General features: G+C 35.1%; 1 protein-coding gene across 2 annotated transcripts in view; it reads right to left on the reverse strand.

Moving 5' to 3' along the window:
- Positions 1–16,846, reverse strand: part of DYRK1A (dual specificity tyrosine phosphorylation regulated kinase 1A) — a 108,997-nt gene that overhangs the window by 89,175 nt on the left and 2,976 nt on the right. Inside the window, exon 2 of one of the 2 annotated variants that reach the window (XM_003800659.3) lies at positions 8,482–8,567. In XM_003800659.3, coding sequence (XP_003800707.1) covers positions 8,482–8,491 — 10 coding nt within the window. In that variant the 5' untranslated portion in view covers positions 8,492–8,567. Of the gene's footprint in view, positions 1–8,481; positions 8,569–16,846 lie in introns of those variants that run through there. The other variant, XM_003800660.2, reaches the window with a different exon arrangement.

Consider the following 16,846-nt stretch of genomic DNA (forward strand, 5'->3'; position numbering starts at 1 on the left):
GGCTCAAGTGGCTAAGGCGCCAGCCACATACACCTAAGGTGGGCAGGTTCGAATCCATCCTGGCCTGCCAAAACAACAATGACGGTTGCAACCAAAAAATAGCCGGGCGTTGTGGCGGGCACCTGTGGTCCCAGCTACTAGGGAGGCTGAGGCAGGAGACTCTCTTGAGCCCACGAGTTGGAGGCTGCAGTGAGCTGTGATGCCACAGCACTCTACCTAGGGGTACAGCTTGAGGCTCTGTCTCAAAAAAAAAAAAAAAAAGAAAATGTGTACATAGAATCTTCAAAATGTATATATCCTTTAGTTCAACAATTCCAATGCCTAAGACTTAGACCTAAGGCAATAAATCAAAGATAAACACAAAGACTGACATAATAATGTTAACTTAAACACTGTTTATAAACTAATTAGCAAAAAAATGGGGAAAAGTTTAAAGAACTGATTTGACCTAGAATACTAGTCATTTAAAATGCAATAAAAGAATATTCAAGATGGAGAAATGTTTCAATTTAAAACATAGACTAAACAATAACTAAAATATCCCAATTTTCCTTCATAAATATGTTTGAAGGTGTCACATGTACATAAAGGAACAGGCAATACATACACCAATTACAGTGATACTCTCTAAATGTTAGAATTATTGATTTTGATCTCCTTTATAGAAGTTCTATCAGAAATTCAAGTATTTTTAATTTAAAAAGTCTAAGCTGGATTGTCATAGCAAGAGCTGCACAACTATATGAATTCATTACAAACTCAAAAACTTAAAACTTACTAGCAATATGCATGAATTTTATGGTGTGTAAATTATGATTCAATCAAGTTTTACATACACACAACTTAGTAAAAAGATGAGAGATTTAAAAAATAGTCCTTTCCCTCAAAGAAAAACTGCAAATGTGTTTTATTTATTGGGTATAGGGAAAACTTAAGTATTTCAGATACCTTTCAACAATAAATTTGTATAACTCCAACAAAATGTTTTTCTGTTATATGCAAATAAAAATGGATGCTACAGGATCATCTCAAGTGGATGAGTGTAAAAAACAAAAATCTTAACTTTTCATCTAACTTGGTTCCAGAAACCCTTCGTCCTCAACACATATTTACCCCCATCAACCCTGTTCCTATAGATCCTTTCTGAATAAAATCCAAAATCAAAATCAAAGGCCACATAGTGTCAGATAAGTAGAAAAATCAACATAGTTACAATGTCTAATAAATAAAACCGTCACTCAATACAAATATTATGTAAATGAGATTAAGTCTGAACTTGAATGTAAGTCTGATAATACAGGCAGAACAAAATTTGAAAATTAACGTGTAATTTGACAAAATATGTACCTGTTTCTCAAATAAATGGAAAACTTAAGAAAATGTAAGTTCAAAACTTGCATAAATACTATAGTAACAATTAAGAAAGATAAAATAAAATATTAGTAGAGTACATCTACTAGGCATGTGCTATGTACTGTGTTGCACGTGTTATGAAGCATTATTACTATTACTGATTATTCTCCACGTGAAGAAACTGACACTTAGCGCTGTTTTTGTTCTCAGGGTTACCCTTATATTAACGCCTTTTTATCATATCCCAATTCTCTCCTCTTTTCTCTTCTTTTTTCATTATGTGCCTAAGGGTGAAAGAGTATGGTCTATTGATTCCTCTAATTTGGGGAAAGAGGAGGGACACAGAAATTTAGTAACTTTTCTCCCACTCCCTTTCCTTTCCCTCAAGCATTTTGATTTGAAGAAAATTCCTGGCCGGGCATGATGGCTCAGGCCTGTAATCCCAGCACTTGGGAGGCCTAGGTGGGTGCACTGCCTGAGCTCACGAGTTTGAGACCAGCCTGAACAAGAACAAGACCTCATCTCTAAAAACGGTTAGGCATTGTGGCAGGCACCTGTAGTCCCAGCTACTTGTAAGGCTGAGGCAAGAAAAGCCCAAGAGTTGGAGGCTGCTGTGAGCTATGACACCACTGCATTCTACCGAGGGCAACAAAGCGAAACTGTCTCCAAAAAGAAAGAAAGAAAGAAAGAAATTCCTTTGACTTCTACTTAATAACTATAAAGCAATCAGTAACTTGATTCTATTTTTTTGTTGTTGCTTATAACACTACGTCTTCATTACAGAGAATACAGCTATTAAGTACTACACTCATTTATAACCATCATTTCATATAAGTTCCACAAGTATATAGTCAATGAATGAGCCCCTCGTATCTGTGTCCTTTTGGTTGCCTAAGTTTATTTCTTCCTAAGAGACTCATTATTTTGCCTGTCTTTAACAACTGTCACTTTCTCTGGAGTGCTTCTTAATCTGTTTTTTTTCTTCACTTCTCTTTGTTCAAAATTATTTTCTACTGTTCCATTTCTCTGAAGAAATTTTCTATTTTTTTTTTTAATGATCATGTTTAGGCTTCTCATTTAGGCTTCATTTTTTAAATCTTCTCTTGCCCAGGACAGCACTTTTTGAAGTTTTCCTTATTCAGATTTATATTGCTCTTTCACATCTGTGTCATTTTCTAAATTTCACCAGGTTTGTTTTGAAACATTAGATTTCTTTAGACATTTTTTTCTGGCATGCATTCATTGTCATTATTTTGCTCCTTACTCCTCTTCATCATTTATAAAAAGTCTGGGAAATTTGACTATAATCCTTTTCTGTGCTCATTTTTATGTAAAATAAAAAAATTGGGGGTAACTAGAGTAGGTTTTCAGTCTTCTGTAAGAGTTTCCTTCTGTTTTTATGAAGGATACCAAAATGCAGTCTCATTCATAAATCTCCTAGACTTTTTATCTTCTACTTTCATCTGACTTTCTTTCCTTTGCCCCCATTGTTTCCATCCTGTTTAATCTGGATTCTATAACCAACAGTGTCTCCTTACTGTAGGGCTTTGACTGGTTATTTTTAAGAATTCATAGGGATTAGATGGCTCTAACTCCTTCAGAACTTTGTTCTCAAAAACCATCTTTTTATCTTCAGCTGCTATTCTCAAACTTGCCTGCCACACTTTCCATAGTCTTTGTTGGCTATCCTGAGGTTCTCCTATTCTCAGGACTATATGACACCCTGCTGTTACCTTCTGCACAAATGCTGATATAACACAAGTCTTACAATCATGAGAGATTTGTTCCCCACACACACTGGTATTTGGTCATGCAGGGATACTGTTCACGTAGGCTTACAGATGCTGTCTGAAAGTTTTTGTTTGTACCAACCTTGTTGCTCTCTTTTTAGAGAAAACTGGGGAATTGGAAAAGCTATGCCCCAGTGTGTCCTACTAGAAAACAGACATTATTTCAGAGATACACTTAAAAAGTATCCCTAAAATCTAAGCTAATGACTATAATTTTATTTGCTTCCCTATCTGGATTTTGAATAAAGGCACTATAGTCTAAAAAAAGCCACACTTTACAGTGTGGCTACCTTCAGCTTTCCCATCACCTTTTCTGTAAGTATCAAATGTTCTCTTGTATGTATGTAATACACAAATATAATGTAATCATTTTAACTGCTTCCACTTAGAATTTAGAAAGTTCAATGACAGAACTATGAAATAGTAAAGACACAGAAAATTAGCAACTTTTAAAACCGTATTAATAAATTTATTAAAGCAACCATTAAGATAATTAATTTTAGGCATTAATTTCAGGCATTGTAGAACAGCAAAAATTCTTCTTTTTTCAAGTATTTGTTGAGCCCTTCCTATATCCCAGAAATCCTGCTAAATAAATACAGGGCATACAAAGGGGATAACCATAACCCCCTTGACTTTCAGGAACTATCAGGCTAGCTGGGACATAAAGCCCATAAACATGTTTGAATGCCATAAAAACATTAAACATAAACCATTTGCTAGAAAGAAATAATCAAAAGGATAATATTCACCAAACTAGTAGGAAAGGGGCATTGCCTATCACTTCTTACTTTGTGCATTTCTGAAATACTTAAACTTTTTCTTCCACTTGATTATACACTACCACTTTCATATTATTCAGAATAAATTTATTTTGCCTGTTGATAAGAACTTTATTTTTAACTATAATACTCAATGTTGACAAGAATATATTAAAAGAGAAATTACTATAACACTGTTGGATAGAAACTAGTACATCCATGTATTTCCAAATACCTTTCTGAAAAGTTGTATCAGGACCCTTAATATTTTTCAAACCCCATGACCCAAGAGTTACATTCTTAGTAATTAATTATAAAAAAATAATTTAACATACAGCCAAACATTTATGCACAGAAACAACTTAATGTCCAGGAATAAGAGATATCCAATTGAACTAAGAAATGAGCATATAATGAAAGGCTCAAATAACAATACTTTTAAACAAATGTCTGAAGTAATTAATCCTCAAAAACAGTTATAGTTCTCAATGTTCTAGATATGTGCCAAGTTGAAAGTGACAGATCACTTCCATAAGTTTCTGACGTCATAGGGAAATGTTTAAAATATAATGGTAGGCATTATGATTATAAAACAAATTTTATCCAAGCACACTATGGCTAGCTATGCAGAATGATCTCAATTAATTAAAAATGACAAGGAAAAAAAAGGAAGAGCATGTGCCATGTTGCAGCAGACAGTTTAAGTCTGGGTATGTTTCCTTGCACCTAATTCATATGTTAATGAATTCCCAGATTTTTTAAACAGGGGGAAAAATCTGACAGCAAAAGTGAATCCACTGATTTATAACTTAGAAAAAAAATGCATGGAATCAGTAAGAGCAAAATCACACTGCTCTGGCTGAGACATGAAAATGAGAGCTACAGAAGGGGAAACACACACACAGAAAAACCAGGTACACATGAAGACCACATGAAGAACAATTCCATGGGGAAGAACAATTCCTGGCAACCAGCACCAAAATATTAAAATTTATACAACTTTTGATTCTCCCCTGCATGACTGGATTAAAGAAAACAGGCAAGACGTTTTGTAATTTATAGATCTGATTTCTACTTGTTTAGTAATAAATACGCCCCTGTATGTGATCATGGAATCTAATGTTCTATGAATGTACATTTCCACAATAACTGCAAGTATAAAAATTTTGCCCTACAAAATTCGCATTCTAAAATGAGTTAGAGAATCTGAAATTAAAAACTCTGCCACATGGTTTTAAGCACTTATGTAAATTATGACAAAGACAAACAAATCAGAACTTTTAAAAAATAAGTTTCTGTGGTTATTTATCATCAAAAAAACTATACTTCCACATGCTCTAGAACTATCCACATTTTTTAATGACTAGCGTATTACTATTGTTAAAAAATGTTTAGTTGTTAAAGCTCATTTTAGCTGAGCGTGGTGGCTCACACCTGTAATCCTAGCACTGTGGGAGGCTGACGTAGGTGGACTGCTTGAGCTCAGGAGTGCCAATCAAGACCACCCTGAGCAAGGGTGAGAACCCCATTTCTACTAAAAATGGAAAAAAACTAGCAGGACAAGGTAGGGGCTCCTGTAGTCCCAGATACTCAGAGGCTGAAATAAGAGGATCGCTTAAACCTAGGATTTGAGGTTTCTGTGAGATACAATGACACCCTGGCCCTCTTCCCCCAGACACAGCGACAGAGTGACACTCAGTTTCAAAACAAAAAACACACCAAAAAAAACCCTCATTTTAATAAAACAAAGAATAGTATTAACTGCTAGATCCAGATTTTCCCAAATAATGTTTCATTGGATATGAATGGATGTCAATCAAAAATTTAAAAAAGGTAATGAGGTTCCCTGAATCAAATAACTGGAAGAAATGCTGGCTTAAGCAGGTTTCTTTACTGCCTTTATGTTAGTGTTCACTCTGAAGCAGTGCTTTTTTTCTAAACCTAATCTCAGAAGGGACTTTACATCTTAAATAAACTGAATTTGGTTACTTACTGAATCAAGGGTGTAAATATTGGCTCCTAGGTTTCCCAAAGGATGGCCTTTTGGGGTAGAATGGTCTAACTCCTCACTAAGAGGAACAAATAAGGGGAGTGAGCACACGCAGAAGAGACATCAGGTGGCAGTTCCTTTAGCCTGGAGCTCAGGTGAAGAACGGGACACAGAGGTGTCTGCTGACGATACTGTGAATGCTATTACCCAGAGACTATTTCTCTATTTTCATCTATATGTGTTGAATTCAATAGGTAATTCTTTAAAAATTATCACAAACCCTCTACTGCATCACATACTGGCTTACACATCCACCCTCTCCTCCAATTTGTTCCTTGACTCCTAAACACAGGAGAAGCACCTATTCCAGTACCTTATGCAAAGCAAATGCTAGCCAAATGTTTGTCCACAAATAAGTTTTATTCCAAAAATCAAAAGAAAATCCAAATTTACCCCATTCATGTTCTAACTACATTTTTCAAATATGCAAAAATACCCTGAAACAAGTAGAACAACATCTATATATACTCATGTACTATAGATACACGAAAATTGGCTTTGGCTTGGTGTTTGCTAAAAATCTATTTTTTTCTATTACTCCCCAGGTTTACTGCAGTATTATTGGGAAATAAAAATTAGATATATTTAAGGTGCACAATGTGATTTTTTTGATACACATACCCTACGTGAAATGATTACCATAATGAAGCCAATTAACATATCACCTCACAGTTGCCATAAACATCTATTACTAAGCTTTCACTCTGAAAGGCCAACCAGCCAGTGCCTAGTTCAATGTCCTCTGCAGTCTCCCCAAACCTGTGCCTCCATAACAGAATGGGTCAAAGAAGTGAGTGACCATCACATCCAACCAACATAACACAATCAGCACCATGAACAATGCCTGGAGATAAAAACAGGCCTGGGGAGAGTAGAAGAGTTGCTTGCAAATGTGCACAAGGATTCTAGAAATAACTATCAATAAAACACTGATCAGAGTTTTTATGCATTAAAATGCTATATGTTGAAATACAATGTGCACATAGTAATACAACAGCAAACTACTGCATTAATTAACAGTGATTATAAAAGCTGCTAATTTTAGGTTCAAAAACAATTATTAACTTTCAAATTGTTGAAAAGGGAACTACATCAACAGCTAATACACATATTAAAGAGCTAGAATGTCTTTCTTTGGTTATTTTTTCCTTTATACGCCAATAAATGTATATAATTTTTAAAGAATATAAAGCCAAATAAGAGACTTTTTGATTATAAATTAATCTGTAGAATTTATTTTCTTTTTTTTTTTTTTTGCAGTTTTTGGCTGGGGCTGGGTTTTGAACCTGCCACCTCCAGCATATGGGGCCAGCGCCCTACTCCTTTGAGCCACAGGTGCTGCCCTAGAATTTATTTTCTAGTAAGCATTCATAAAATTATCTAGATAACTTTTATACAAGCACATTTCTTTACACAAAATAGTATATCTGAAACAGTGTATTTTTAAATGCCACTCTAAAAGTAAAAAAAAAAAAAGAGAGAGAGAGAGAGATAATTTTCTTTTAGAAAACGCAGGTCACCAAAAATAAAAAACAATCACAAAACTACACCAATAATGTAATTAGATATCCATTCAAGATTTATACGGGGTGTCCAAAAAGTTCAAATTCAATTTACAATGTAAAACTACTTTAAATTGCACATGAACTTAAAGGACACTGTATAACGATGACTTCTCCAGTTAACAATCACATTTTAAAACATAAGTTTATAAACATAGTCAAGTAAGATTATCTCTGACAAGAGTATACGATATAAATCACTTGGTTCAACAAAATGCTTCACAATTTGCCTGAATTAGAACATACAAGTCTAAAAGTTAGTAATACTTTACCCATTAGCTATGTACTACATTTCCAAGAGAATGAACACAGCTAGATAAGGAATAGCCTCTAGTTTTCCGTATAAGCACAAGATCATCTCAATTAATTATAAAGCATTTAAAACTATTCTTTAAAAAATACTCCACACTGCTTCTCCCATATAAATACAGATGACAAAAGGATAAAAAGGAAAAAGAGATAAGACAAAAAAGGGGGCTGGCTGGGATACAGGGGGGAAGAGAACAAGAAAAAACAAAATCTCAGATCATATTAAGGAGTCATACATATGGATGTAATAGCCTTACTTTAATTACCAGAGTTGCATTAAAGATATCATATTAGCATCTACTCCCATGAAAGATTAGCTATATTCTAATAGGGGTCTAAGAGAGGCATGCGTTCATCCATAAACATGTCTTTTCTTTATCTTATTAACAGAAATATTTCTCTTCCCACCAAAGTACTGGCCAACTCTTGAAAAGCTCAAGTACTAGCAACTACTACACTGTATTTACATTACCACTGCAAACCACTGATTATCAAATTAAGTTCCAAAGTCAAGCTTAATAAATATCTCAACTATCTTTGTATTTATTAATCTAAAATTCCCCCCACTACTGTTTATCAGTAAGTTCTCCCACTCAAAATATACGATCAGTTCCCATACATTCTCTTAGACAGCCATATTTCAAAACTTGAGTCACCTGTATGCATCGTCTTCTTTCAAGTCTCATATCATCCTGATGGGGTGGGGGGAGGGAGGGAAGAGTCCAGCGGCAAAACTATAACACTGTGTGAAGAAAAACAGATTATGATAAGAGATAATGATGCAAGACAATTACCCCTAATTGAGGAATATCTAATGTAACTATAATCCCCAAAACATATACATAACATCACTTCAAATTTGCAAAATTAGTTTTCTAACATTTATGCTTACTTGAAAATAATTCTCCTTAGTCTTCATTAATCAAAATCGATATATAAATAAAATGTATTCAGTTGTATGGGAAAAGTAGAGCTTTTAAATGTGCCTATTATCATTGAAAATTTCAGTTATTTCCAGGTATCAATATAAAGTACACCTGAATATTCCACTATTCCACTGTATATAATTAATCTGGAAGAAAAATTTGTAATCTTCATCAATTCAAAAATCAACATGATGTGTAAATTCACTTTTCAATGATTTACGATCAAGGCAGAGTTAATTAAGTCTCCTTGTAGGAAACATAACCCGTCAATCACCTGATGTTACTGTAAATTTAAGTTAAAGACACTTCTTACAATTGCTCCCCTAAATCTACAAGCTCTCTTTTCTTCTCCAGACAGTTTCTTTCACTTTATTATAATTCTTTTTTTGCAGTACTTCCTACCTATTGCTTCCACTGGTGTTTCATGACTGACCCAGCAAGGTCATCAAAGATTTATGAGAAAATGAAAGTAACCTTAGTGAAAACATATGGTAACAGAAGAGGCAAAAACAATTATAGGTTAAAACTTAGCTTATGGGTCAAAAATGTATTTTTTAATTGATTCTGTGGAATCCAATGAATAATCCAAATGAAACAATGCTTATGTAGTAGTTACAAAACAAAACTACTGACCCCCCCCCCCCAAATGTAACTGGTCCAGGGCACTGAGGACCCTGCGGAAGAAATCCACTCACCCAAATCTAGACCCTCTAGAGCAGTGGGTCTTAACTTTCCGAATGCTGCACCCCTTTAATACAGTTCCTCCTGTTGTGGTGACCCCCAACCACAAAATTATTTTCATTGCTACTTCATAACTGTAATTTTGCTTCTGTTATGAATCGCAATGTAAATATCTTATATGCAGGATGTATTTAGGCGACCCTTGTGAAAAGGTCATTCAGCCCCCAAAGGGGTTGCAACCCACAGTTTGAGAACCGCTGCTCTAGAGAAATTCTAAACCATGTTGTTTTATTTTTGCTAGCACTCCCTCAATTCCCAGCGCGCCTGTGATTCCCTAAGCTTTATATTATGGCGTCCCAATCACCAGCTTAGCAATCCTTTTCTCTTAAGTAGTTCTATATTCTTAAATTAAAACCCAAAGCTCCTTCTGCCTCAGTGTATTTCATTTTAACTAGGAGGTATGAAGAATCAGCCAGACTAGAATAATATACATTATTATTTGCAATTTCCAAAAAGAATGCTAGTTAGCCCAAATAAACTATTTAGAATTCTGAGTAATGTTGCAAAATTACAAAACAACCCACTCCAGTAGTTTGAAGTGAAACATTTTGAGGCAAGTGAGTCAAAATATAGATTTGCATCTACATATATCGCTCAAAATATGTCTGGCTTTTCATCTTGATTTCTCCTCCTACATTTTAACTACCAGGTTCAATAAAGGCTCCAAATCTATACTCCAAATATCAACAGTAGACACTTCATTTGAAGAGAACCTTGGGGACAGGGATTTAAATGTGTGAGTTATTTTTAAATTAGGAATTGCCTATGTCTAAAATCATTACTTATGTTCCAGATTCCATTTCTGAATTTCCAATTCACGTAATGCTATGGTATCAACTAAAACCCTAGACATAGAACCAAGTGATATCCAATTTGGAGGGTATATAAAGAGACGGATAGATGTACATTAAAGTAATCTATCAGGATAGTTTCATTTGTAAAAATAATAATTGACTATCAAGAGTAAGTTATTTGTATTCCACAAACTGACCTTTAATTCTGGCATGAACTATAGGAAAAGAAAATATAAATTCAATCTCAATATAAGTTCAATCTATGAACTATGTAATTGAATTCTTGATGCTCTCAACTTTCAACTTATTCTTTACCTCTAAACTGTTACAATGTACTTATATGTTGCCAACTTGTATGTACTGAAATTATTATATACAATGTTACCAATGTAAACACTCTATAAGAAAGCAGAATCAAATGAGATTATTAGTATACATTTAATTTTATTAACATTGTTAGAAATTAGCAGATTTCATTACTATTTTAAATAACTAGAGGTAAAAAATATACAACAAAATTTTCTGACACCTCTTTGAAACATCATCCATCAATCACTTCTCATTTAAAAAGCAGCCTTCCCATAGTGGTTTGTGCCTATAATCCTGGCTATGATTCTAGCACTTTGGGAGGCTGAGGAGGGAGGACTCCTTGAGTTCAGGAGTTCAAGACCTGCCTGAGCAAGAACAAGACCCTGTCGCTACTAAAAACAGGAAAACTAGGCAGGCATCATGATGGGTGCCTGTAGTCCCCGCTCCTAGGGAGGCTGAGGTAGGAAGATCCCTTGACACCAAGAGTTTGAGTTTGCAGCATGCTACAACATGTCAATGGCACTCACGGCAACTCTGTAGAGAGTGAGACTCTTACAAGAAGAAAAGAAGAGAAGGAAGAAAGGGAGAGAGAAAGAAAAGATGAAAGGGGAAGGGAAGGGAGGAGAGGAGAGGGGTTAGAGAAGAAAGAGGAGAGAGAAAGAAAGAGGAGAGAGAGAAAAGAAAAGCAGCCTCGGTAAAGTACCTCCATGAGTTGTAATATCTGCTGCTAATAGCACCTAACAACCATCATATATATATACTAAGTAATGATCAACTCCAGAAATATTGGCTTTGGATTACTTTAATAAAGAGTTTAGTAATGTCCTATAAAGCCTTCCTTTAGAATAGTCACTTTTCCCAAAAAAAAAAAAAAAAAGTTCGTATCAGGTTGGAGTTTTATGATAAATACATAATCCCAAACAAATGTGCTTTGCACATAAAACTATAGATAATTTTCTTCCTTAAGAAACTTAAAATTCTAAGAAGTCGTATTTTAAATTTTTTTGAGAAAACTATATAGCAAATTTTTCATCTTTTCCCCCACAAATGAAGTCATTCACAAACTATAAGGTAAAAATTAGATGCTAATGAAAAACATCTAGCTTCATCACAGGAACCTGTCATAGGTTTTAACTCACATTTTGCCAAAGGCTAATATGATGGTCTATGAACAATCCAGGAACTGAATTTATGTGGTTTTTTGAAGCTATACTTACAAACCATTCTTTAGTTGTCTGAAAAGTCCCTGCATAAAATTAACCTACAGCTTATCTTCAGGCATAGTACAGTATCAACAGACTATTAATCACAAGGTATGACAGGCTATTAATCACAAGGTATGTGGAGATACATATTGGACTTAGCCTCTTGGTGTCTGTGTTTAAGGCAGTGTGGGGAAGGGGTTAATCAAGACATCTAACAAAAGCACAGTGATTTTTTAGCTCAGTGGTTAGGGTATTGGCCACATACACTGGGGCTAGCAGGTTCAAACTCAGCCCTGGCCTGCTAAAAACATTAATGACAACTACAACTACAACAACAACAACAACAACAACAACAAAATAGCTGGGCACTGTGGTGGGCCACTGTAGTCCCAGCTACTTGGGAGGTTGAGGGAAGAGAATCGCTTAAGCCCAAGAGTTTGAGGTTGCTGTGAGCTGTGACGCCAGAGCACCCTGAAGTGAGACTCTTGTCTCAAAAAAAAAGGCACTAAAGTACTGAGATTTAAGATTCAGAGTGGCAAGACTGTGATTGAAATGAATGTATTATCATGATATACCAAGTCCAGATTAATTCAGGAGCTAACAAACTAAATGGCAGATGCAATCTTTTCTCCAATGTGGTGGTGTTTCACAATGATTCAAAGTAAAAATTATTATCTCATTTCAAATTAAAGCAGTAGCATGGAAAAAAATCAGTACGACACAAAGGAGTTTTGAAAGTACTGGTTAAGTATTGTTTTATTTAAGCTGACAAAAACAACATAGTTTTCTTATTGTTTAATTTTATTTGTTTATTTATTTGAGACAAAGTCTCACTATGTCACCCTTGATAGAGTGCTATGGTGTCACAGCTCACAGCAACCTCAACCTCTTGGGCTTAAGCAATTGTCTTGCCTCAGCGTTCCAAGTAGCTGGGACTACAGGTGCTCGCCACAATGCCTGGCTACTTTTTGTTGTTGTAGTAGTTGTTGTTTGGCAGGTCCTGGCTGGGTTTGAACCTGCCAGCTCCAGTGTATGTGGCTGGCACCTTAGCTGCTGAGCTACAGGCGCTGAGCCTTCTTTAATTTTATATATGATACATTTTTTTTGCATATTTGACAACTTTAAAAAATTGGTCCACATGAAAAGATAAAATATAATGCATAATATGATTAAAAGGACAATTTAGTTCAGAAGATGCCAATTAAAAATAAGCAGCAGGCTCAACACCTGTAGCTCAGTGGTTAGGGTACCAGCCACATACACCAAGGCAGGCGGGTTCAAACCCTGTCGGGCCTGCTAAATGACAATGACAACTACAACAAAAAATAGCCTTGCGTTGTGGCAGGTGCCTGTAGTCCCAGCTACTTAGGAGTCTGAGGCAAGAGAATCACTTAAGCCCAAGAGTTTGAGGTTGCTGTGAGCTGTGATGCTAAGGTATTCTACTAAGGACAACATAGTGAAACTCTGTCTCAAAAAAAAAAAGACAGAAATGAAGAAAAACATAGATCTAAAATTTGATTCCACTAATTAAAATTACACTGTGATTTTCTAAAACTGATACATGATAACCAAGATTCCTTATAATGTTTTACTTCTTTACATTAATGGATTAAAGAAGTAGAAGAGGAAAATAAAGCTTCTTTTTCCATGCTAATTTTAGAAATTTTCTGGAATTATAATAGCCAAAGGAGTAACAGGGAAATGTCGTGGTTTTGATATCTAATACATAAGAAAAAAAAAATCTTTCTAATTCCCCAAAATATGATCAAGTGGTATTGCAAAGAAAAAGCAACTATACTAACTAGGAGTTTCAAGTGAAATTCTAAGAATCAAGAATATTTATCATTCCCCTCACAAACCCTAGGCAAGTCACAGTCTTTAAACAGAGGGGGGAGGACACAAGACTTAAAAATGTGATATCATCCTAAAATTATTAAACTATAAAGAAAAGAATATTTGCTGAACATTTACCATGCACCAACCATACAGCTGAGACACTTTATAGATGTTGACACATTTCACTTCCTAACAGCCCTGCAAGTTAAGTAGTGTTATTTCTACTTCATCAAAGAGTAAAGCAAGGGTCAGAGATTAACTGGCATAGGGTCACAGTCTATGAACTGTCATTGCACAAAGTTCACCACACCAAGATCTCTCTCATTAAAGATCACTGAAATGGGTTGTTGAGAAAATTATAAATATGCAAGAATTCAGGTCTGTTGTCTAAGTTTGATTTTTTTAAAAAGGATAAAAAATAAATTAAAAAAAAACTAAAAGTCTAATCTTAGTACTTTGGGAGGCTGAGACCAGAGATTGCTTGAGCTCAGGAGTTCAAGACCAGCCTGAGCAACAGCAAAACTGTCTCTAAAACTAGATGGGAGTTGTGATGAGTGCCTGTAGTCCCAGCTACTTGGGAGCCTAAAGTAAGAGGATCACTTAAGCCCAAAAAGTTTGAGGTAGCTGTGAGCTATGATGCCATAGCACTCTACAAAGGGCAACAAAGCAAGACTCTTAAAAACAAAAATAACAACAACAAAAAACACAACAACTCTAAAGAAAAGTTAAATAAAATTCCACCCCCAATGATAAGTTTGGTGGTGAAATCCTTCCTCTTTTTTAAACATTTTATCTTTACATTAACAATTTATACTTGCATCATTATTTTAATAAGTGCATAATACTCTACTGCAATGATTTAAATGTATTTTAAGCAAACATTTAATGGGAATATATGGCTGTGTCCTAATTTTTTACTACCGTGAATTTTCAAACTTGGAGCCTACTTCTTTCCATCTGCTAACAGAAATTAAGAGAAAAGTGATATTAACAAAATACCAAGAGCCATCACATCTCCTCCATTTGATGTGCTTACTGATATTATTTTATATCCCCTGTACATAATGTGCTCAAACTTTCTATTTTTCTATACAACTCTAGATCTTAAAAGGAATTTAAAAGTGATTGTCTAATAACCTCTAGGTGTCTGAGTACTGAGCATAGTTGTAAGTTACTGTTATGTTTCCCTTCTTAACCTGGAACATCTAGGGTAATCTCATTTATTTACGTATTCTCCCAAACAAAGCAGTATCTATCAGACAGAAGACATTTAGGAAGAATATTTTGAATCAGTAGCCTGCAAGCCGTTTTCCCAACTACTTTCTAACAAATGCATTGTATAAATAAAACTGCCTTCTTCTCTTTTCTGATCGCACTGACATTTCAAAGTAGGATGTTTGACAGTATAAAACACATATACACATATAATTTTAAACATTAAATGTTATCTGTAATTCTAAGTGTATGCATACATATAATTTTTATATGTACTTTTATACACATAATTGTATAAACTATTGCTTTTATCCTTGCATTTAATAAAGGCAGAAAAATAACAAGACCCACAAATAAACAAAAATACACTATCACTCACAGCTTTTATTTTGTTCCAAACAAGTCTGTTACTAAAAGTAGTAAAAATAGGTGTGGTTTTACATATTTTCCCCGCTGTACTTTTACAGGGAAATGCTACCTCAGCAAAATTTCTTAAAATTTATTTGTGTTCTTAAATTTCAGTTACCTTCCAAATAACTAGGGTCTCTGACTTTTGCCCTACCTAAGATGTCACTTTAGGTTCTGGCCCTGGCCTCTCCATTTATTTTTCTATACCTCTTTCCTTCCAGAATAAATAGTATTTCTGAACTCTTCTCTGTCCTAATCTCGCTCTACATGCAGCCCAACAAGCTGCTGGATGGCTGCACAGGGCCACACTCCTGTCTCCACGCACTATGCCCCAAACGCATCTTTCTCATCTTCCTACACAACTCATCATCTCGCCTAACCTCCCATCTCTTTCCCCACACCACCATTCTTGCAATAACTTCATTAGAAACTCCTAACTTACTGATCTACTCTAAATGATCTCACTAAATCCTATCAGTTTTCAAAATGCCTCATGCCTTTCCATTTTTCTCCCTGCCTACTTTAGTCACTCTGATCCAGGTCCTTAATTTACCTGAGGTACTGCAAATGCCTCCTAGAATTAAGCATCTCCTAGACCTGATGGTGTGTGTCAGAAACACTGAGGGCAGGGAGGATTTCCTGAACTGGATCACAGACTCTGCTTTATAAGATTCTGATTCAAGAAGGCTAGACAAGGACCCAAGAATCTGTATCTAACAAAAAGAAGAAGAACAACTACTTCCAGATGATTCCTGAAAACAGCCAGTTCTGGGCATTAGCATGCCTTTTTAAAGGCACTTTTGCCCCTTACCTATTTCATCCTTCATATAGCTGCTACGCACACACCTTGTCAAACATGCAACTTTCAACCGACATTTAACTCTTCTCTCACTTAGAGCAATTCTATCACATCTACTGCCCCGAACTCACAGTTCTATGTGGACTTCCATAAAATTCATATAAGCCCCTTTCTGCACCAATGCTTAAGTCATTTCCCCTACATCTGCCCCTTCTTGACTATCCACTTTAATTCACCCTCATTTAGCTTCATGTTACTCCAGCCTGTCCTCTGAATTTACATTTAATCATCTACCATTGTAGTTTGTTTTTATGTTATATGCTCACTCCAGTGATATCTACCACTTGGTAAGAAATGATACTAGGTCTCATATTTCTATCATACTAAAGTATATGTTCATTAAGTAGATTGGTATAGTGGAATAACAAAGATAATATTTTGTAGAAAAAGTGGTTTATAAAGTAGTATGTAGATACCAAATAGCTGTATTTATTTCTCAAAAAGAGAGAAAAATAGTTATGTGAAGGAAAAAAAACTAGCAGGTTATAAATAAAATGTAAATAGCAGTTATCTCAGGAGAGAGGAACTTGAGGAAATTGTCATTCTTGTCTTTTGTATTTTCTAAATTTTCTAAAATGAACATGTATTGTGATTTGGTGATGAAATGAAAATCTTAGATTTCTAAACCTTAAAGTTTTATCCTAGAAAGAATTAGCGTCATGCAGCTCAGCGCCCATAGATCAGTGGTTAAGGCGCTGGCCACATACACCATGGCTGGCAGGTTCAAA

Source organism: Otolemur garnettii, unplaced genomic scaffold (genome assembly GCF_000181295.1).
Source record: "Otolemur garnettii isolate 467f Iridium unplaced genomic scaffold, OtoGar3 scaffold00180, whole genome shotgun sequence".
Taxonomy (NCBI): Eukaryota; Metazoa; Chordata; class Mammalia; order Primates; family Galagidae; genus Otolemur; species Otolemur garnettii.